The 22,253-nt window shown below is 37.3% G+C and overlaps 1 protein-coding gene across 2 annotated transcripts in view; it reads right to left on the reverse strand.

Annotated features, from left to right (window-relative positions):
• The window catches only part of LOC107002762 (callose synthase 9), a 48,403-nt gene that overhangs the window by 17,609 nt on the left and 8,541 nt on the right, over positions 1–22,253 (reverse strand). For both annotated transcript variants that reach the window (XM_027916285.1, XM_015200926.2), the window contains 21 exons: positions 20,797–20,904; positions 20,597–20,722; positions 16,506–16,595; positions 15,609–15,706; positions 15,308–15,425; positions 14,795–14,920; positions 13,994–14,070; positions 13,842–13,920; positions 12,742–12,864; positions 12,321–12,423; positions 12,107–12,230; positions 11,775–11,964; positions 11,620–11,672; positions 7,064–7,124; positions 6,902–6,983; positions 6,670–6,719; positions 4,698–4,784; positions 4,118–4,203; positions 3,990–4,014; positions 201–295; positions 14–95 (listed from right to left, as the gene is read on the reverse strand). In XM_027916285.1, the coding sequence (XP_027772086.1) occupies positions 14–95; positions 201–295; positions 3,990–4,014; positions 4,118–4,203; positions 4,698–4,784; positions 6,670–6,719; positions 6,902–6,983; positions 7,064–7,124; positions 11,620–11,672; positions 11,775–11,964; positions 12,107–12,230; positions 12,321–12,423; positions 12,742–12,864; positions 13,842–13,920; positions 13,994–14,070; positions 14,795–14,920; positions 15,308–15,425; positions 15,609–15,706; positions 16,506–16,595; positions 20,597–20,722; positions 20,797–20,904 (1,983 nt within the window). The remainder of the gene's footprint in view (positions 1–13; positions 96–200; positions 296–3,989; positions 4,015–4,117; positions 4,204–4,697; positions 4,785–6,669; positions 6,720–6,901; positions 6,984–7,063; positions 7,125–11,619; positions 11,673–11,774; positions 11,965–12,106; positions 12,231–12,320; positions 12,424–12,741; positions 12,865–13,841; positions 13,921–13,993; positions 14,071–14,794; positions 14,921–15,307; positions 15,426–15,608; positions 15,707–16,505; positions 16,596–20,596; positions 20,723–20,796; positions 20,905–22,253) is intronic.

The following is a 22,253-nucleotide window of genomic DNA, read 5'->3' on the forward strand; positions in this document are numbered from 1 at the left end:
ACAACTGCTCAACCTTGCTAGCTAGGAGGAAAAGAGGCCACTGAACCAAGGGCAGACTCCCAGAATTCTTAGGCATCAAAAGCTGTTCCATCTCCCTGTAGGTTGAAAATCAATCCATCAAAATTAAGAGGTTGGAGGCCATCAATCTAGTAGAAGCAAACTGAAACTGGGTTAGCAAAATAACAAAAACAGTCACTCACAAATTAGTAATGTAATCTTCCTCCCTCAAATTCTTGACGATTTCATTCCAGAAAGGTGCAAATCGAGCAGCATCAGCTTTGTTTCTCTCCAAAACCTGTTTTTACAACAACATGATATTCAAAGAAACAAAATACAAACTTCTGAATAAACTAGCACGGAAGATGGTTAACTAGAAAAGCTCCAAGGTTTTTTTTCAAAATAACCCAGAAATCATTTTTGAGTTGGCTAAGCCAACCCCAACTGTGCTCACAAGTTTGTAACTCAGGGGAGTATGGACCTGCCCCTTTACCCTAATCCCATAAAAATATCAGGCTTCACTCAACGAGAATTCCAGGAGGACCTTATGAGAGTTTAGAAATCCAACATTTTGACAGATTCAAAGATCCTGAATGGAATGATTTGAATATCTCTTCATTAGTAAAGCCCACTTCAGGCACTACTTACTACTTAACCACACTGAGGAAAACTCCATAATACATATTTCTAAGCGTAACATTTTGATTTGGTGATGGCTAACTTGAGTTTTCGGGAGGAGGAGCACTTGATCAGCTTTTGTAGTATGGTGGCTAGGACTCAAAACCATTACCTATTCCCTAGGAAAAGTGATCGAGGTTTATGTAAGGATGGTAAGGTCATCCCAAGTGATACAACCCAACATAAGCTCTTGGTAGTGAATCTAGAGATTGAAAGACGAGGAGGATGAGGCTTTATATGACAAGGATTAAGGGGAGGGATTGACAAATGATAAAGTTCAAGAGTTGCGCAGAAGTTGATGGCTATGGGAGGCTTGGGAGATTAGTAGGGACGCAGATAGGATGTGGACTAGGACAGCTAATTGTATTAGGAAAGCAACTAGAGATCGATAATCCAAGAAAATAGGGAGATCGATGATGATGTCATAAATCTTATTGGAGTGAGGTGAATGAAATGGAGGCTTGCATCCAATGTACTATGTGATAAGAATGTGTCACCGAGTCCTAAAGGTAAGTTTTGTATAGTGGTTGTTAGACAAACTATGGTGTACAGGGCAGTGTTGGCTAGTCAAGAATTCATACGTTCAGAAGATAAATGTAGCTGAGATGAAGATGCAAAGAAAGATGTGTGGCACACTAGGAGATATGAGATTAGGATTGAAGATGTACGGGGCAAGGAGAGAGTGGCCTAAATAGTGGACTAGATGCAACCGAGGTTAAGATGATTCGAGCATGTAAAGAGGAGATGCATAAATGCCCCAATGAGGAGGTGGAGAGGTTAGCAATGATACGCCCAATGAGAATTAGAGGTAGACCGAGAAAGAATTGGAGAAAGGCGATTAGACATGACATGACATATCATCACCTCACCGGTGAAGACATGACCCTAGATAGAAAAGCAAGAATGTAGAGGATTATGTTAGAGTGTTAGTAGGTAGTCGAGCGATTTCTCTCTTTCCTTTGGGGGAGCATGATTCTAGCTTAGAGCACCTTGTTTGCTCCCTCATCTACTTATCAGTATAGTTATTATTATTCTATTATTATCATATTCTTCAATAGTACTAATATTGTTGTTTCTTTTAGTTGGGTTATCTTAACTAATTTGTTGTCATTACTTTTCTTTTTTGTAGTATTTTCCATAACTTTTAGCCTTTAAATATTGTATTTGTCAAACCAATTTTAGGAACATCTTACTTGAGCCTTATCAGAAACAACCTCTCTATTGTACACAAAGTAGGAATAAGGTTATACACCCTAACCTCTCACTCCACTTGTGGGATCACACAGGATACGTTGTGGTACAAGATGAAGTATAAAGTAATATCATAACCATAATATAAGACAGAATAATCCAGAAATAGAAATTGTCAATGTATTTTGCGCAATATCAGAAAAGTACGTTATAGAAGTAATTGTATACGTCAAATGATCAAAAGGAAGAAAGAAGCTTTCATCTGTGACATAAAAACAAACCTTACCCTCTTGATGTCAGACATCCCTATCCCTGCCAATGTATCTAATAGCATTGATGCTCTTAGAAGAAATTTCTTATGGCAAGGCAGTGAAGATAAGAAGAAGTTTCATCTTGTTAAATGGAAAGAACTGATTGTGAGTAAAAATACAGGAGAGAGAGAGTATTTTGTTGTTCTGTGTTTGGTGTACAAATGTCTACTTCAATGAGACTGAGTCAATCATAGATGTTTTTGGGTCCATCTAGTTCCTGGTTTAGCATTGGAAAGACTATAATCTTTTTCTTCTTGTTAGTAAATATGGTTTTTTTGTACTACCTAAGTACTGACTGAAATACAAATGTTACTAGTGTCAAGTAAAAGGCATAAGAAATCTGAGGAAACAAAACCAGAGCCTGATGATGAAGTGGTTGTGGAAGTTTGCAAATGAAGATAACATGCTCTCGAAAGAGGTCATCACAGCAAAATATGGCATGGAAGATAAGTGGATGACTAAAATGATAAGTACTCCATATAAATGCACTGTATGGAGGGCAATCAGAAATCTATGGCCAGTGCTATATCACAGAACCAACGTAGAAGTGGGAGATGGGTCAAAGACATCCTTCTGGGATGATAAGTGGAATGGGTCTGTCCTTATGAAATAGTTGCATCCTGAATTTTTCACTTTATGCCAACATCAACAGGCCTCTGTGGCTACAATGTGGACTGGACAAGGATGGAATTTTTTCTTAAGGAGGAACCTTCAGGATTGGGAGATAGACCAAGTGGCAGAATTTCAAGATTCAGTAGGCTCTTTCAGCAACCTCACTGAAAAGGACTTATTAGTTTGGCAGAATGATATCAAAGGTCAATTCTCAGTAAATTCAGTTTATAAGGAACTCAACAAGAATGCTGGACAGGAGATGGAATGGCCATGGAAGATCATCTAGAAACCAAAAGTACCCTACAGAGTAAACTGCTTCATGTGGTTATTGACAAAAGAAGCAGTTTTGACTCATGAAAATCTAAAGAAAAGAGGCTATCAGTTGGCTTCGAGATGTACTTTATGTGGAGAACATGCTGAGACAATTAACCATCTTTTTTTGCATTGTATATGGACAAAACAATGGAGAATGTTCATCTGTCTAAAGGGGATAAGATGGGTGAAACCAGGGAGCATTAAAGGAGTCCTGAGCAGCTGGACTAGAGATGGCAATGCTTCTGACAAGGAGAAGAGATGGAAACTTGTTCCGGCATGTATTTGGTGGACAATCTGGAAAGAGAGAAACAGCAGGAGTTTTGAAAATTGGCAGAATAGCTTACAGAACATCAAAATGGACTGCTTAGCTCTTTTCTATTTTTGGTGTAAACAAGATATATTAACTAGGATGGAAGATATCTTTGATGTGCTAGATTGTTTATAGGTAGCAGTTTAGACTAAGACTATTTTATTCTGTAAGTTGTAAAACTTTTTAAGGGGAACTACACTTTTGTTGTAGTATACCTGTGGATATATAGAATAAAGTTACCAGTTTCAAAAAAAAAATGTTAAGTTTCACTAATTAATTGATTAGAAGGATAAGGAGCTTTGGCAAAAGCCCAATTAAAATGTCAAATATTTGGTGAATTTTCCACATGGCAGGATAATCAGTTTATTTGGGACCATCCCTGTAAATCTTGATCAAAACCTCTTGGAGAGAGTGAGGAGAGTATACTTTAACCTTATCAAAGCATACAGTACAAGTACCAATAATTCAGCACATGAACAGTTAATTCATTTAATAAACAGTAACTTAACCAAGTGTCAGCATCTGACATCAGTAAAGACAAAGTTCAATGCGGAACGGAAAATCAATAAACTCACCAGACCAGAAGACAGGAGTGACACCCTACAAAACAGATATGGCATTTAGACCCAATGAAGAGAACATATGCGAATCAATTAACTTGGTCATTCATAAATGATTAATTGGGGAAAATAAATGGAGATACCTGGTTCGAAGAGGCACATGAAGACTATTCATAAAAGCCTCGGGAAACCTCTCAAAACGTTTATGCACAGCATCCAATGATCTTATCTGAATATCATTGTCAAAAATATGGTTAAGAGGCTGACATCTAGAACGCATCCACATATGGTCTTACAATAAACCAAGGATTTGAATTGTTCCATTCATTACTGATAAAGAAATGGAGTTTGGGCCTAACTCAACCCCAAAAACTAGCTCATGAGGGAAGGATTGCCCAAGACCATACAAGGAGCAAAATTTGCCTCCCCACCCACCGATTTGGGACTCATCACCCACCACACGCCCAGGACTGTACATATGGAGTGTGGACAAAATAAGATGGGCACCAACATCGGGTGAAACAAGAACTGGGTGTGCATGGCTCCAATACCATGATAAAGAATTGGGCCTTGGCCTAATTAAACCTAAAAGGCTAGCTTATGAGGATGATTGCCTAAGACCATATAAGGAAACAAATTTTTGCCTCCCACCCACCAGTGTGGGAATCAACAATTACAAAAGAGGACAGTGAGCACAAATAAATAGATTTAAAAATTGCTTGCCTCCCCAAGGCGATCTCGTGCTCCCAGAAGAAAGCCCCATACAGCCGATATAACCGTGTAAAATAGATGAGTATCAAACAGGTATATCTGCATTAAAAAATAGCAACAATAAGATGGCGATTGAAAAAGGCAAAAACTATTCAACAAGCACCTTTTGTACCCGAAACGTTATCTGGTTGATCACCAATTGGCAATTATCAGTGACTCAATCGCAAGAGTAAAGAAGTCATATGACCAACAGACAGGCCACATATGTCATAAAAGCTCAATAGTCTTAGCTCAAACACTCCGTGAATTACTAGACGGAAAGTGATGTAAAAGGTACAGCACAGAAAGCACTTTCTTTGTTTGAAGACTAAAGGGATGGTTACCAATATATATCATTTGGACATTTAGTTTACAAACATGGACGAGGTATACACTACATATGCACTCGGTTGCATATGGTGTGTATATGTCGTGTACACATGTATATTATTTGTATAGATATGTATATTACATGGACCTCTATGTAGATATGCATATTATATGTATGTTCTTATACATTATACACTAACTATACACGGTGTACATATACTGTAAACTAGATGGCCCAAAGGTATTAGGCAGTGATTTTCTCAAGATTACATTTTGGTAGTACGTTTATTCATCTAATTTTTTTGCAGGTATATCCCCTTAACAAGCATTCCCAGCCAGTGAAGTGATATATCCAAAACATAGAATTCATCCGAGGATACAAATTCCACTAATCAACCACAGAAACCCTAGTGCATCCTATTTGTGAACAATCCAAATATACCACCCGCACAATCCAAATATACCGCGCGCAACTTCACCCAGCATTGGCAGGATGCAATTTTACCCACTATGAAGTCCATGATTTGAATAAGTACCTATACCATATCATTTATTTTTTTCGAAACTATACCCCTATACAGTGCCATTATTTTTTTATAATTTTTTATGACCCTAGTGTCTGGGCCAGCTTTTTCGCACCTTGACTAATTCCACGGGATACCTGCCACCTCCCACCAATAGATGTCAGGTAACTTTGTCCACCAAGCTAAGACGGATGGGAAGAATCACCTAGTGTTTTTTAGGTCTCCACTGAGTTTTGAACCTGCAACCTCAGGATTCTCAACCACTTCATTGACCACTAGGCCACACCCTTGGGTGCCTATACCATGCCATTATTGAAGGCATAGGGTGCAACACAACAGGAAAAAGCACTTGAGGATTGACAATCAAGCTGAAAGATTAGCACCTTATGCTTTATTCACCAAAGGTATACAAATATTTTTTTCAATTATTGACATACTTACCTATTCTCCTGCCAAAAGAAGATGCTACTTTTTTTATTGGTGGCCAAAACCAGTGAGCCAATGAAAAACCCCAACAAATGTCAAAACTACAGTATAAACTAGCACTGTTTACCCATTTCTAACAAGTATAAGACAAAGCATAATTGTGGAAAATCTCCTTACCTAAATTTCTCAAGGCTAACTTGCCTAGTTGATTCAGATAGTTGCTATTGGTCCTCAAAGGATTTTTCATTAACACCCTCTTATCATGAAGATACTACTACCCTTTAGGTGCCCAAAAATAAAAGACCAGTCAGATGAATCATCAGAGACAAACAAGCATACGTCCAAACTCCCTGAAATGAATCGTCTGAGGCAAACAAGCATACGTCCAACCTCCCTTTTTTACCTTTAATAAGCTACCAACCTTCTTTTCACAAGTTGAATGAAAAGAAACACAGTAAGCAATATCCAAAGAAGCAGAGCAAAGGTAAACAAGATAATCCCACTTTTAGATCATCGGGATTCCACTGCTTGGTGCAGAAATACCTATTCTATTGCCTAAGAAAAATATTCAGTTATAAGTACACCAAATGTTATAACACCAACAACGAGAAAGCATGAGAGGTGTCTGATCTGCATTTACACATCAAAAGAGATTAAAAACTTACAATAAAAACTGGTGCCCATAAGCTCGCAACTGTCAGTGCATTATGGTTATCTGCCAAAAGAGTAACTTGCATTTAATGGAAACTGAGATCCAGATATAATACTCACAATAAACCTTGACCATAACACAAAGATGGCAAAGGATGTAAGGATATACAGAAATACTTCTATCAACAGAGAGTCTGAAAGAATTTCAGTTCAATCATAGAAGCCTGCTACAACAGAGTGACCTACTTTTAGAAACAAAATCGTGCCAAGAGTACTGCCGAATATCCATTGCCACTATCTGTCTTGTTGGCTTCACCAACGGCTTAATCTGCAACATAAATCAAAGCTAAAACAATAAATCACCAATAAAAGCTATTGATCAAAATCAAAATAAAAACTGACACATACCAGTAGAAAATAGGCAAAAGCAAATTTTGCTCCCAGGACAACAAGCCAAAAAACCATATACCTGCACCAATGAAATTCATCAGATGAGATTTCAGCACTAGCTGATTTTATTTTTTGATCAGGCAAAACAGTTTCATTAATCACAAAGGACAAAGCCAGCACTCAGTCGTATACAAGAAGTACGCCCAAAAAAAAAAAAAAGAGAACCTACAAAAGGACATGATCCTCTACTAAAGACACCCAATCCTCTAAACAACCCAGAACTACATGGATGCACCAAAAATAAATAAGGGATCAGAGAATATTCCTCAACTGACCAAAACTCGCTTCTACCCCTTTGAAAACCCTCATGTTTCTTTCTCTCCAGAAGATCCACATCAATGCCATAGGAACAGCATTCCATCCCTTGCACCTTCTCCTGCTTTTCCCAGCTTACCAGCAAAACAATAGGTCCTTCACATATCCCGGTATCACCCTACAAAGCCAGCTAAACATATCCCACCAAAGGAATGTAGAAAGCTATAAGCAGAAGATCAATATCCTCATCAGCCTCCTTGCATAAGTAACACTAGTTGATGCAAACAACCTTTTTTTCCTAAGATTTTCCGCCATCAGGATCACCCATCTCGCATCTAACCATGTGAAAAAACAGACCTTCCTCAGAACCTTTGGAATCCAAATCGGCTTTACAGGAAAAGCCTCCTCTGCCCTCGCCAGAAGCTTCACATAAAAGGACTTGACAGAAATTGTTCTCCAGACTCCGCCTCATCGAATCGGGTCTATCAACTAGTTCACAATGCTGATGCAGAACAACTAGCATCCTCTGAAACTTGTCCACCTCCCAATCTTGGAAATCCCTCCTGAACCTCAAATTTCAAAATGTATCTTCCCCTTGTGTCCCCCTTACCGCATCTCTTTGACAAGAAACCTTACACCACATGGGAACTCATCTTTAAGCAATATGTTTCCACACCATTCATCTTCCCAAAAACTGACTCTTCTACCATCTCATTAGCGGGATAAACCAGCTAAATAGTTATAATCCACCAAACAACATGGAGAATAATAACTAGAGCTAAATGGTTATAACGCTTCTCCTGTTCGTTGTTATATAGAAGAATGGGTGTATTTTGTAGAGAACCATATATTGTAGATTCTTTACCTTTTGGCGGTTCCCATGTATAGGGCTAGTTTGGCCATATTTGTGAATGAAATACAAATACCCTATAAAAACATAATAACTAGAGCACAACATTTTAACAGGGTAGTAGTCTTGGATAAATTTTTTGTGAAAAAAAAAGACCACAGCATTCTGACTAACAACCAAGGTTCACATCAAAAAAGAGTCAACTTGCATAAATGAGAGGGTCGCCTGATCGTAACAAGTGCATCAAAAGGAATGGCATATAATTATACAAGCAAAAGTTCACTGATACCGAATAACAAAAATATAACTCTCGCCCAGGGGATAGGAGTGGAAAACAATGCATGCATTAATACTCAAGATACCACAAGAAAAAAAGGAACTAATTGGACACCAAGTTACATACAAAATTAGCTCATATAACCAAAGAACAAAAGGACCCCAAGTCAGACTCAAGGGCCAAATTAGCTAAAGTGAAACATTGAGATAATTTTACACTTAACTACTCTACATAAAAGCAGAAACCCAGCAGTGCTTGTTCCATTCAGATGGCCACACTGATTCAGAATTTTTTTTACTTGATCACGTAAGCATATTTTCATTCATAAACATGGACAAAAAGTTGGCTATATATAAGGGGTATACCAAAAGGTAAGTAATATACAATAATAAATAATTATCTACAAACTTCCCCCAATCTCCTAAACAATTTGGAACTTTATGGGTGCACCAAAAGGAAATGCGGGACCAGAGGCTACTCCTCAATTGAGGATTGCTCACCTCTACCCCCTCAAAGCTCTCTCTCTCTCCATACCACCCACATCAACGTGAGTGGAACCACGTTCCATGTCATGCGTCTTCTCCTCCTTCTCCCACTCTTCCAACTAAACATCAATTCTTTCCTAGTTCTTGCCATTGCCCATTAAGTACCAAAGCACCTAAACATACTCCACCATAACCTCATGGTAAAATCACAATGAAGAATAAGATGCTCCACGTCCTCACCCACTTCCTTGCACATAAAACACCAGCCAGTGCAAAGAGCCTTTTGCTTTCTGAGATTATCTGCCTTTAAGATCACCCCTCTAGTATCTAGGCAAGTGAAAAAACACACCTTCCTCGGTAGCATTGGTATCCAAATAACATTCCGAGGAAAAACATTCTCCTCTGTAACCAGAAGTTTCTTATATAAGACTTGACCGAGAACATACCATATTATTCCCTATATCCCAACAAAAGCATCAGGATTATCTACTATAGTGACTTATTTATGGAGCAAGTCCAGCAATCTTTGAAACTTAGTCACCTCCCAGTCATGGAAGACCCTCCTAAATCTCAAGTCCCAGAAGTCTCTCCACTTTGTGTCCCCCTAATTTGTTGTATTGTCAACTCTCTTTGGCATGAAATTTTGTATGGGCTAGAGAAGTTGTATTTCAATAAATTGTCTCCACGCCATCCATGACACAAAATTTTACTCTCCTCCAATCTCCTGCCTTAAATGAGATGTTCACTTTGAAATCATCCCATCCCTTCATGATATTCCTCCAAAAACCGCAACCAAAGGCATAGTCACATCTCTAGATCCCCATTCCCCTACCATAGCCCCGTATTTATCAACTATCACCCCTCTCCAGAGAGCACTAACCTCCACCCTAAACCTCCAAAGCCATTTGTCCAGTAAAGCTTTGTTAAACACCTTTAAGCCTTTATTATCAAGCCCTCCCCATATTTTAGGAGAAGTGATTGTCTCCCACTTTAACAAGTGAAACTTCCTTGCCCTATCCGCAGCATCCCAAAAAAAAAAAGTCTTGGGATCTTTTCCAACTTTCCAGAGTCTGAAGTTGGAGCATGAAACAAAGACATGTAATGAGTAGGAATGCTTAAAAGTGCAATCTTAAAGCGCACTTATTTTCCACCTTTGGACCAATAATTTCTTTTCAACCCTTTGCAGAATCGGGTTCCTCACTATAAATTCTTGGTCGAAGCACCTAACTGCAAACTGAGATAAGTAATCACTAGGGCCCCAACCCAGCAATTCAAAACCTGAGCCAGAGAGTCAACACACTTCCCTAGGTTGGAATACAACCATACTTCACCCATCTCCCACCCCACACACTTTGAATAATGCTATCTGACAGAAATTCCAATTTTTGTTTCTTGGATACATATCTCCAATCCCTAAGCCTTACTTTGATGATGGCCCTTCTGTTTGGATCATTCACCCCCCCCCCCCTTCCCCAAATTCCACCCACAACTAATTTGTCTCCCCCCCCCCTGCTCCCTAGCACCTCCAACATCCCAACTCACCGTCTCGTTTCTTCTACCATACACCACAATTTTTTTTGGAACTGGTAAGTTTGTCTTCTTCAGTATTAAAACGCCACCAAAATGTTAAATTACAGACTCCCTATCAGATCTATGATCTGTTCAATATCATCTATACATAGCTGTTTACACCAAAAAAAAGTAAAGATGCAATACAATTCCATTTGACTTTATGAATGGAATTGGACCTATCTTCGAAACATAGGTCTCTTTCCCTGTTCCAATCCAGCAACTAAGAAATCTGTTGAATGCTCAGGCATGGACCAGACGACCAGCTATAGCCCGTGATGTTGAGAAACAAATTCCACAGCTGAGCAGTGTACTTAGAATGCAAAAAAGGTGCTTGTTTGTCTCCTCAGTCGCCATACACAGAAAACACCTAGGAACCAGTCGTCTTCCCTTCCTCTGTAGCACTTCTTGAGTTAGGCAGGCCCTTTTGATAACCAACCAAGTGAAGCACTTAACTTTGGTAGGAATACTGCTTTTCCATAAATAGTTCCACTTGCATTGAGAATTTGTACTAGTCACCTGGAGACCTCTTGTATAGGCACTCTTTACAGAAAATATCCCACAATTCGTTGCTCTGATTTCTGTACCTCCACCGTTGACTTATTTTCCATCAAGTCCTCAGTCACCAACTCTGAATCCCCACTAGCCTCTAGCTCGATGCTATTCAAGAGCTCGATAACTTTCTCCTCATCCCTAAAGATTACTTCCCCAAAAACTTCCCAAAACATACAACTTTCCCCTTCTATGAAGGCCAAAGGCTGGAGATCAACCACCGTTCCTTCTGAACAGCACTTACCCCCTTGACAGTCAAAGTAGGTGTCAAGACTTGAGGCAAGTCGAAAGGGAAGAGAGATCCCTGATTCAGAAACATAAAGTTTGTCTTGCTTAAAGTAAAACTACATTCAGCATAAAAAAGTAAGTAACAAATGACATAGTGATCCCAGGAACTTCTTTTTTTCGTCATTTCTCTCTTTATTCTTGAGACTCGTTGTTGTGGGAAAATGAAAGACCCGCATCATCAAAAGTACATAACACAACATAGGATTTATACAGAAGGCAGCAAAGATAAAAGAATTACTTGATGAAGTCAATAGTTTTCTCATACATGCCCCGACCAACGTAATAGTGTTCCTTCAGACAAGAAAATGATAGAAAATTATTAATAGAACATCTCAAACCAAGGGCACAAAAAAGTGATCACCCTTCAAAAAAATCTGATAAAAAATGTGAGACCTGGTGCATCCACTTGATGAAACGGACCACAGACCAATTGTCACATCGACTTGTCAAACTATGACAAGCTGGAATCCGCAGCAGAAAGCTGACAAAAAACTTAACTCCAGCATAGATTGCAAGAACAACAATATAAATTCTGAAGATAGTAGAGTTGGAATTTTGGCTGCTATTATCTTCAAGCGCTTTCCTGTCACAGGAAACATGACCAAATGTTATTCCACAATACAAAAGGGGTGGGTTGCCACAAAAAGAAGAAAAGAACAAAAAAGGCGAAGGAAGAATCAAAGTAAAAAACTTTGTGGAGCCCATAAAGAAAAAGAGGTACATACACATAAAGGAAACATATGAAGACAGAAGCTATGCTGAACCAAACAAAACGAAGGAAAATCCGACTGACAGCTAAACGCCTTGATGTAGAGTATGCGCCATACATCATGATAACATCCAGAACACCTACAATAAGTAAATGATTCAGCTACAATTAGAGTTCTATACTGGTAATGAGGAGCAACTTTAGATAAAAGAGAATCCAGATAAACATACTCTCAAGAAACTTCATCACAACATACGTAGGTCCAAGACTCAAAACTTCCCTCAGTGTTTTTGAATCGAGTCGCTCATTATTGAAAGCAAGGATGGTCAATCCCTGTGGATATGGGAAAGGAGCGGCAACAAACTGAAGATAATTTCTTGAAAACAAAGAAACGACAAGAAACAAACACCCCTCAAGCAATCAAACTGATTTAGAGCAAACTTAAATTCTTTGCTCTCATATATCAAGCAAAGAGAGTAAGATAATTGCTCACAACATGACAAACAGATGCAAAAGAAAAAATTAATTGACGAAAATGATAAAATGTATTCTTAATCCTCCCAACATATGAAGGATGAGACAAAAAATCACAAGAAACAGCAGATTAAGAGAAAAGGGAAATATCATCACTATCAGTGACGATTACCAGACCTGAAAAAACATGAAAAGAAACATCCAAAGACGATGAAAACTGTGATAAAGATGGAGAAAAGTCCTGTGCTCAACAAAGGAAGTTTTTCCTCTGCGCTTGCCACCTCCAGATTTAAGAATGTTCTGCAGCAGGTAGAAAAAGGTAATCACAAGCCAAAAAGTTTTAAAACCTAGAAAATTATAAAAAAGAAATTAGCATGATACAAGAGAACTATGTTCCTAAATATATTAATAACGGAAAAATGTTTCACACTAGAGCATATAAAAATCAGTAATGAACACATGCTTTAAGTCAACCAGCTGGTACAATCTAAGAAATTCACGATGTCTAGATTGAAACTAAATTATCCCTGGCCACCTAGATATAAAACCAACTAATGCTGAGTACCTATAAATCTAAGAGGATAATGAAAAATTATGCAAACACCCCGCACATCTGAAGATTGCAGTCAAATATTTCCCCACACAAGCTAAAAGATACCTGAACAATCTTAAACAATCTTAAAAAAGGGGTTTAGGTTAAAATCCCAACAGAGGCCAAAAATACTATTCTCTGTTAATCCTTGGCGGACAAAGTTACCCGGTACCTGTGTTGATGGAAGTTAGCAGGTACTCCGTGTTTTTTAGTCGAGCAAGCTGGCCACTATGGTTAACCAAAAAAACAAAAGAAGGGGGTTAAGAATATTTCCTTTTCAGTGAAAGGTTGTAAATCTAACTCCCTAGTACAAATATTCTTGTGGAGCAATCTTACTTCCTTTCAAGGACAAACTATATTCTTCACGGCAGAAGGGACACTAGAATTTTAAATGGTGGACAGGAAGCTCTTTATTTTGGTTAAGAATATTTCCTTTTCAGTGGAAGGTTGTAAATCTACCTCCCTAGTATAAATATTCTTGTGGAGCAATTTTACTTCCTTTCAAGAAGGACAAACTACATTTCTTTATGACAGAAGGGACACTACAATTTTATATGGTGGACAGGAAGCTCTTTATTTTCATGTTATAACCTGCAAAATGATACAGGTAAACCTACAGCAATATCTGATAAAAATAGATATCATTGCATAACATTCATAATCCTACAAAGAGCAAGTCTCAAACCTTTGATCTGGGTGTTGGCTTTAGAAAGAAAGAAGAATTTGTCCGCCATGGCCAGCTAAGCTTGAAGCAATGACGGGACCTGCAGAGCAGTGGGAGGGTCGATGAGAAAATTGTAACAATGGGAGTCCAAAGCCCTTGCGAATAAAGCTTACCAGAAATACTCATTAAAATCATCATAGTTTCTCCACGCAGAATGAGGTGCTCGGCCATTCTCATTGTTTCCAGCCTCCTGTAAGCTAACAAATCAATAAGCATCCCAAAAGGAATGGATATTGCATTTCATTATTTCAGCCCATTCACACCCCCAATGCCAGCAATTCCAGCAGAATAAAAAGGAAAACAAGACTAAGATTGTGAATATTGAAGGTTAATAGTTAATACTTAACTGGTTATGGGTTGTTAATCTACACGAGGGAAGTTTTAAGCCTTAAGAATTTCATAGTAATACGAAGCTTACAAACATGACATGTCCGCAATAGATCTGTTATTCCGGGTGGTGCTTCATGATAATAATCTTCAACATACAGCTAGAAAGCGTAAAAATCAAACTGAACATGGCGAAAGATCAATCTGAAGATTTATAGATTGTTTCACTTCCAACAGAATCTTCTAATAGCGGAAAAAAAAAGGGAAAAAGAAACCAGTGGAAGTCGAAGGGACTGCAAGAGATTTTTGTAGCAAGGGTAGGTGATAGGTTTAACCAATATGCAACAATGATTAAAAATGGGTAGGGATAATAAAACTTCACACAGTCACGAATACTGAGAGGCCTTAATATGTATACTGACAATAATGTCACCACATATCATAATAGTAATCCCAAAATAAAAGCAGATTTGACAAGTACGAATATGCAGACACATATTTAGAAATATTTTACATATGTAAGTGTTTCAATCAATGATCTTTAGACAGCAAACTAGGCTACAGCAGGGAAAGAAACAAAAACATACCGCCGCAATGGCATCATAAACAGGACATATAACTTGATCAAGAAATGACACGCCATTATCAGACATGCAGCTCTTAGCCGGCTGTGCAACCTGTTGTCGTAGTAACTCCTCCAGCTCCCTTCCCATCTGTCATGAAATTAATTGTTCCAAGCAAAGCACAAGTAAGAAACCAAAACTTGGGATGACGTAATAATAATAATAGCTTCTCTCCTTTCACCTTTCACCTTTCATTTTAAAAATGTATAGCTCACCCTCATAGCCCACAGTCCCACATACCCTCCCACCAAAGTTACCCTTGAGACAGAGGAAATTACACTTATGGAACTAACTTGAAATATTGATAGGCCAACCTGAGTGTATTTCAATTATCAAAAGAAGAAAACACGAGAGAAATGGAGATCATAAAATCAAAAGGATGTACTCTCTCTGGAATTTATAAGTACGTGAGTAAATAATTTCGCAACAAGACTTCCCAAATGGTAAAGAGACAAAAGGCACACAAAATTAACCTACATGATGAAATATGTAGCACAGGCATTCTGGAATGAATCGGATGTTAGCGGCTTCACCCCAGATTAAAAAATACAAAGAAATGAATAACAACTTCTTCTCCTTGCTAACTACATCCAAACTGCAAAAACAGAAGCTAAGTATCAGAAACTCAAGAGCACAAAACCAACAGTGTCAATGATAGTTATCGACTATGCTGAGATGAAAGGATTTTTGCAAGTAGAAAATTTCTAGCAGTTCTCACTGCATTAGACGAAATGATTTTATGGTTCAAGCTCAAAACACACTGGACATAAAATCTTACTTGCTCCACACAGGTGGGATGCCCAAATAGCTGCACCACTTGATATAGTTATCAAGGGACTTTGAGAAGACCTTGTGTACAGCAGCCTCATCCAATATCTAGAAGTCAGATATAAAAATATGGACTTAGAAATGAACTAATGAAGGTAATCGATAAGAGACAGAAGATATTCTTATTTCTACAATCATTTGCAAAGAGACGGAAATAATTGACAAGATTTCTACACAAAGCCAGTTCAAGGTATCTTCTTTTTTTTATCAACTAAAAGTATTTTCATTCATCTTGAATAAAAATTTAACCCAGATATCGTGGTCTGTTAGAGTGCCAACATTTGGTAACAGCAGCTGAACCAAGACAGTAAAACTACCAAGTCTCACAGTATCTGTGTTTCCAGTTCTTCAAATAAGATGAAAGTGCATAAGCTGGGAAAAGAAGGCTAAACTGAATGAAAGCAAATTAATGGAACAAAAATTAACCAATCTCATTGGATCATCAAGGAAACAACTTTTAAGAAACAAATAACTAGCACCTCGTTAATGTTAGCTAGAAAAATGCACAGATGTCCCATCTATGATATGCAAAAAGTGGATGATCAAATGTTCTTGAGCTACACTACAAGCAAACAACACTATGATTTCCTCAGCTATAACTCATTGATCAAATACAACAATCAAGATTTCTCAACTAAGCTAAAAGAAGTATAAGCAACATAGGATAGGATAGAAGCTCCCATTTCTGAAAGTGCATTACATCTTTCCTTTAAGACAAATGATTTTCTTTAATGGATGGAGAATAAAACTGCTTGCTGATATAAGGTTGTACAACAAGAGAGCAAAAACACTAGCTGCATGTTCAATATAACATCTACTTGAAGGTAAAAGACAATATAAAACATACCGGTTCAGGTTCTTCAGGAATACGAAGCCGGGTCTGCTCATTTGCGAGGAGGTGGACAATATGTTCTCGCTGATTGGAAACATTGCCTTGCTGCCAAATCAATAGTAATATGATCACCAAAGCCATAATAGAAACTGGTGAAAATGAAAAAAGCAAGAGACAGAAATTGCAGGATAAAAGATGAGACAAAAGAAAAACATAGATTAACATGTTTGTATTTTGAAATGCAAGAAAACAAAGAGAAAGCAGAAGCAAGAAAGTCCGCACCACAAAATCAAGCGCGCACATCATGAGCTCAAAGAAATTATTGTTGAGTAAATAAGTATATTTCCTTCAATATGAAAGGTTAGTTGTCAAACAAAATAGCGAAGAGACACTAAGACGACTTCTTAAACTTGAGGCAAGAATTAAGAAGACATAAAACAACAACATACATAAAATTAAGAAGACATCAACTTGCTAAAATGATATAGTTAGCTTATACATTGCAATCCTATTCACAAAGCCCCTACAATATAATACTTTGTAGGGTATTTTTTTATTAAGGTAACATTGTATAGATGATAAAGCTCAGAACCAAAAAGTTTGTTTTGGTTTTTTAAAAACTGGCAATTTTGTATCTTCAGCATTAAGGATATACTGGCCGCCACCAAAAAGTTAAACTATGGACTCCCTATCATATCTATAATCTGTTCAGTATCTTCTATAAATGGCTGTTTACACCAAAAAAGTAGAGATACAATACAATTCCATCTGCTTTATGAATGAAATTGGACCTATCTTCAAAACATCTGGCATTTCTCTCACTCCATACCGACCACCATATACATGAAGGAATTAATCTCCACCATCTCTTTTGGATCTTACTTCCCCCTCTTCTAAATCCAGTAACAAAGAAGGTCTATTGTATGCTCAGGCATGGACCAGCAATAGCCAGTGGTGTTGAGAAACAAATTCCACAGCTGAGCTATTACTTGCAATGCAAAAAAGGTTGTTGTTTGTCTCCTCAGTCACCAAACACAGAAAACACCTAGGAACCAATTGTCTTCCCTTCCTCCGTATCACTTCTTGACTTAGGCAGGCCCTTCTGATAACCAACCAAGTGAAGCACTTAACTTTGGTAGGAATGCTGCTTTTCCAGAAATAGTTCCACTTGCATTGAGTATTTGTATTAGTAACCTGGAGACCTCTTGTACTGAGCTGAGAATTTTATACTCAAAAACTTAAAACTTATACATTTCCAATTTACCCAATCCCCCACTTCCACCGCCAAATTTTGTTTACACCAAAAAAAGAGAAGCTAAGACAGTTCGTCCTGATTTTCTAAATGCAGTTGCTAGTGCCTTCAAAAAATCTTGAGTTTCTTTCTTTCCATGTTGTCCGCCATACAACAGATGGAATGATCATCCTCCCCACACTCTCCCAAATTCCAAAAGTTTAAGAGTTCTCAAGTGAAACTGGGAATCGTCCAATTTATACGTATCCAGTCACTTTTTTTGGTGCACCCATAAAGTTACTTGTTGTATAAATAAAAGAATGGGTGAGTTTGTAAAGAATCATGTCTTTTGTAGATTTTTTACTTTTGATATAACCCTCGTAATGGCCAGATTTTTGGCCATGTTTATAAATGAAATATGTTTACTTGACCAAGAAAAAATCAAATATCACCTTCCACCTTGGGATGAACATCTCAAATACCATCATATGATCTCCTGTGTGCCATCCTACCATCTTGTATCGACCTGCTAATCTTTATTTAACTCTTTACGGGACGGATAATTTTAACACTATCCTACCTCTATACATTTTGTAAGTTTCAAGATATCAAGAATCATTATTCAATAATAATTGTCACTACATACATTTCTTCTCTCAAACTAGAATTAATGACTAACCCTTTAACTTTAACCATCCCCATTGAAGCAACTTCAATCTAGATATTGAAAATATTAATTGCTCATTTTCTATGCCAGTAACATTTCAAATTATAAAGAACATTTTCATTGATAAGGAAGGAGTAGTAAAATCCATCATGGTTCAAAACTCAAGAGAATAATGGCCCCATCCCTTCTACCATTTTCCACTTACATAACAGGTTTCGTCTGCAGTATCATTCGAACTCATGACGTGTTCATAACCAAACATCACAAGTTGTGCTGTTACCACTAGACCAAAGCCCTGTTGGCCGATGCCAATCAGTTGGAATTATGTTTTACTTATTAGTAACTTTGCTTAGTAATCTTGTTTGAGGTTTTATATACCAATAGATATGTGAGAAATATTGGAAAAGAATATTATTGTATTGTTGTTGTCTACATTATTATATTGAGACCCTATTTATAGACACTAGAATACAATCATTTACCAAGTAGGATACTATTTACTATTCCTATTTCTATTTGTATTCCTATTCCTATTCTAAATAGGATTGTATAAACTTATTCCTATTACTATTCTAATAGAATTGTATAAACCTATCCTACTCTAACACTCCCCCTCAAGCTAGTGCATACAATTCATGTACCTATCTTGTTACAAATGTAATTAACACGAGGACCGATGAGGGGCTTGGTGATAACTGCAAGTTGATCACTCGACTTCTCAAAATTGACAATTAATCTCAATGTGCTTGGTCTTCTCATGAAATACCGAATTTGATGCATAATGCCGATAAAACACAAAGTGATAAAACTAGAGTGTTGGAACTTCCCAAACCAAGCTTGCAAAGACTTTTTCAAACCATAGAGTGACTTACTTAATCAACATACGGGGCTACTGAACTCCCATAGCAACAAAATTAGGTGATTGATCCATATAAACTTCTTCACAATGCAACGGTCGTTGTAAGTGCTCAAAATCTACTATAAAGAATATGGATCATGTTGGAATCAATAGACGAGTCGATATTAGACAAGAAAGTCACCGAAAAATTGGCTGGAACATGCTTATATGTTGGATTAGATTTGATGGTTGAAAGTGGTCATAATCTAAAAAAAAAATTACATGGGTAGGGTCGAAATGATGGCACGACCGAACAAGAAAATAGAAATTATAAAGGAAAGGTCGGATTGGCAGCACGACCTTATTGAAAAAGAAAAATAATATGGCTAGGATCGAAATGATGGCACAACCCTACGCAAATCAGATTTGAGGAGTCACCGGAGAGACGAATTAAACTATGCAAATCAAATATGAGGAGTCACCGAAAAGACACACAGTGCTATGCAACTCAAATATGACAAAGTAATTCGGATTAAATATAAAAAGTAGTCTGGAGAAACGCACAGTGCAACACAAATAAGATATGCAAAAAAAAGGAAGTCACTAAAAGAATGACACGGTGCTACACAAATTAAATATGAAAAAGTAGTCACAGAAGAGATGGCATGGTGCTACACAAATTAGATAAAAGAAAGCAGTCACTGAAATGATAGCACGGTGCTACGCAAATTAGATATAAGAAAATAGTCCACATGAAACATACTTGGTGATTGCTAACATAATCATTGGCAAAACGGGGGAAAGATATGGGTAGGTAATAGCCACCCGCCGACAACGTAAGTTCTTTGATTCTCTACCAAGATCGTAGAGGATTTGATACCATGTGAGAAATATTGAAAAAGAATATTATTGAATTGTTCTTGTTTCTATATTATTATATTGAGACTCTATTTATAGACACTAGAATATAATCCTTTACCGAGTAGGATATTATTTACTATTCTTATCTCTATTTGTATTCCTATTCCTATTCTAAATAGAATTGTATAAACATATTCCTATTCTAATAGGATTGTATAAACCTATTCCTATTCTAACAAGAAATATATAGTACTTCTATTTTATACAACATTGGTCTTGAGATGAGTTTAAATACACAACAAAATGAGAGAGGATACCACATAGCCTAACCAACTTATTTGAGACTGAGGCGCAGTGTTCTTGTGATTGTATACAGTCAAGGAATATGATTAACAATACCGCAATATGAACTTTTCAATTGTTAACGACAAAGGAGTGTGTATTATGGAGCATACAGAAGCACACTTTGAAACAACATATTGAAGTTCAAAAGCAGTCAGTATACGAACCTGAAATCCAAAAGAGTAATGCAGAAAATCAAACAAATCGATGCTCCTTGTTGATGGTAAAGAAAAATCTCCAGGCAATTTTGGTAAGCCTCTGAAGTACTTCAGAGCTGATACTGCTGCACGTACCTGACATTTTACTGAATCACATCAGAACAAATATGCAAAGAGCTTTTAAAAGTGAGAGGGGAAAGATTATCAACCTCACTGAAAGACACGATAGCATTTGTAGTTGAAGTGGTATCAAGGGGAATAATATTGTAAGCAATGTCCTCAGTCATAGCAGCATCTGATTCCATCATTCGTTTTAGCTGCAAGCAACAACACAGCACCAAAAGAGCATTTCAGATGCACGTGGAAGAAAAAATGAATGACTGTGCATCAGGAGTGAGACCAAGTATTGAGACTATCTGAACACACATGCATGTGGAACTGCACAGCACATAGAAACATTTCATGAACCGGCAAGGACATTTCATTTCATAAGAAGTTTCAGCATGTGCTCTTTAGTCTTTCCCACGTCAATTGTCATTCATGTACGGCAGGAATCTTAAAAAACTATGAACATTGACCAAAAATAACAAATAAGCTAGGAGATTTTTAATTTTACACCCGTTTGTAGAATGAGGACTGTTAGCAACTTGTTACTAGGGATAGGAAGAAAAATAAATGCCTGCACTAAACCTATCCAACTCAGAGGCATTAGAACAAACAGATGATATACAAGTAGCTGAAAAAGCTTAAAAAAACAACTTATGGTAGGTTTATAGAAAACAGCTTATAATGTGAGAACATCAAACTTATTAAATTGATTGTCATATCAGAAAACTAATACAATCTTTACTTACATCAAAAAATCAGTATTTCCCACACAAGCATGGAATGACTAATCTGTCTATGCTACTACAGAAGTGGGAAGCCCTAAACTAAAAGTTTGGACGGCCAAAATACCCTTTTAGTAATGTATTAATATTTAATAACAACTATAATCAAATAAAAATCTATATGTATATTTTTATAAAAGTAGGAAGCCCCAAGTTAAAAGATAAAAGTTCAAAATATCCTTATCATAATCTACAGTTTTATATTTAACAATACTCCCTCGATCTCAAATTGATTGACCTGTAATGACTTGACACGGAGTTAAATTAAATAAAAAAGACTTTTGAATCTTGCTCCCAAGGGTGTGGCCCAGTGGTCAATGGAGTGGTTGAGAGTCATGAGGTCTCGGATTCAAATCCTAGGAGAGACAAAAACACTAAGTGATTCTTCTCATCTGTCCTAGTATTGGTGTACAGAGTTACCTGATACTAGTTGTTGATGGAAAATGGCAGGTTTCTATGGGATCAGTCGAGGTGCGCAAATGTTGGCCCTAGCACCATGGTTAACCAAAAAAAGGACTTTTGGATCTTGTTGTCTTAATTAAAGATATGTCAAATGTAGCAAAATGTTCTGTAATCTTGTGATCTTAAACATTGTAGGTGGAAAGTTGGAATTAAAGAGTTGCTAAGAAAAGAAAATAGGTCAAACAAACTGAAACAAAGAGTGTATCAATTAAACCTGAAAAAATATTGATTTTTGTTGTGCTTTCACTAAATGATTGTGTTCTTTCATCATTAACTAATTTTTTTTATGACAAAGGAAACCCGCAGCCGCTACC

This window comes from Solanum pennellii, chromosome 1, assembly GCF_001406875.1.
Source record: "Solanum pennellii chromosome 1, SPENNV200".
Classification (NCBI taxonomy): domain Eukaryota; kingdom Viridiplantae; phylum Streptophyta; class Magnoliopsida; order Solanales; family Solanaceae; genus Solanum; species Solanum pennellii.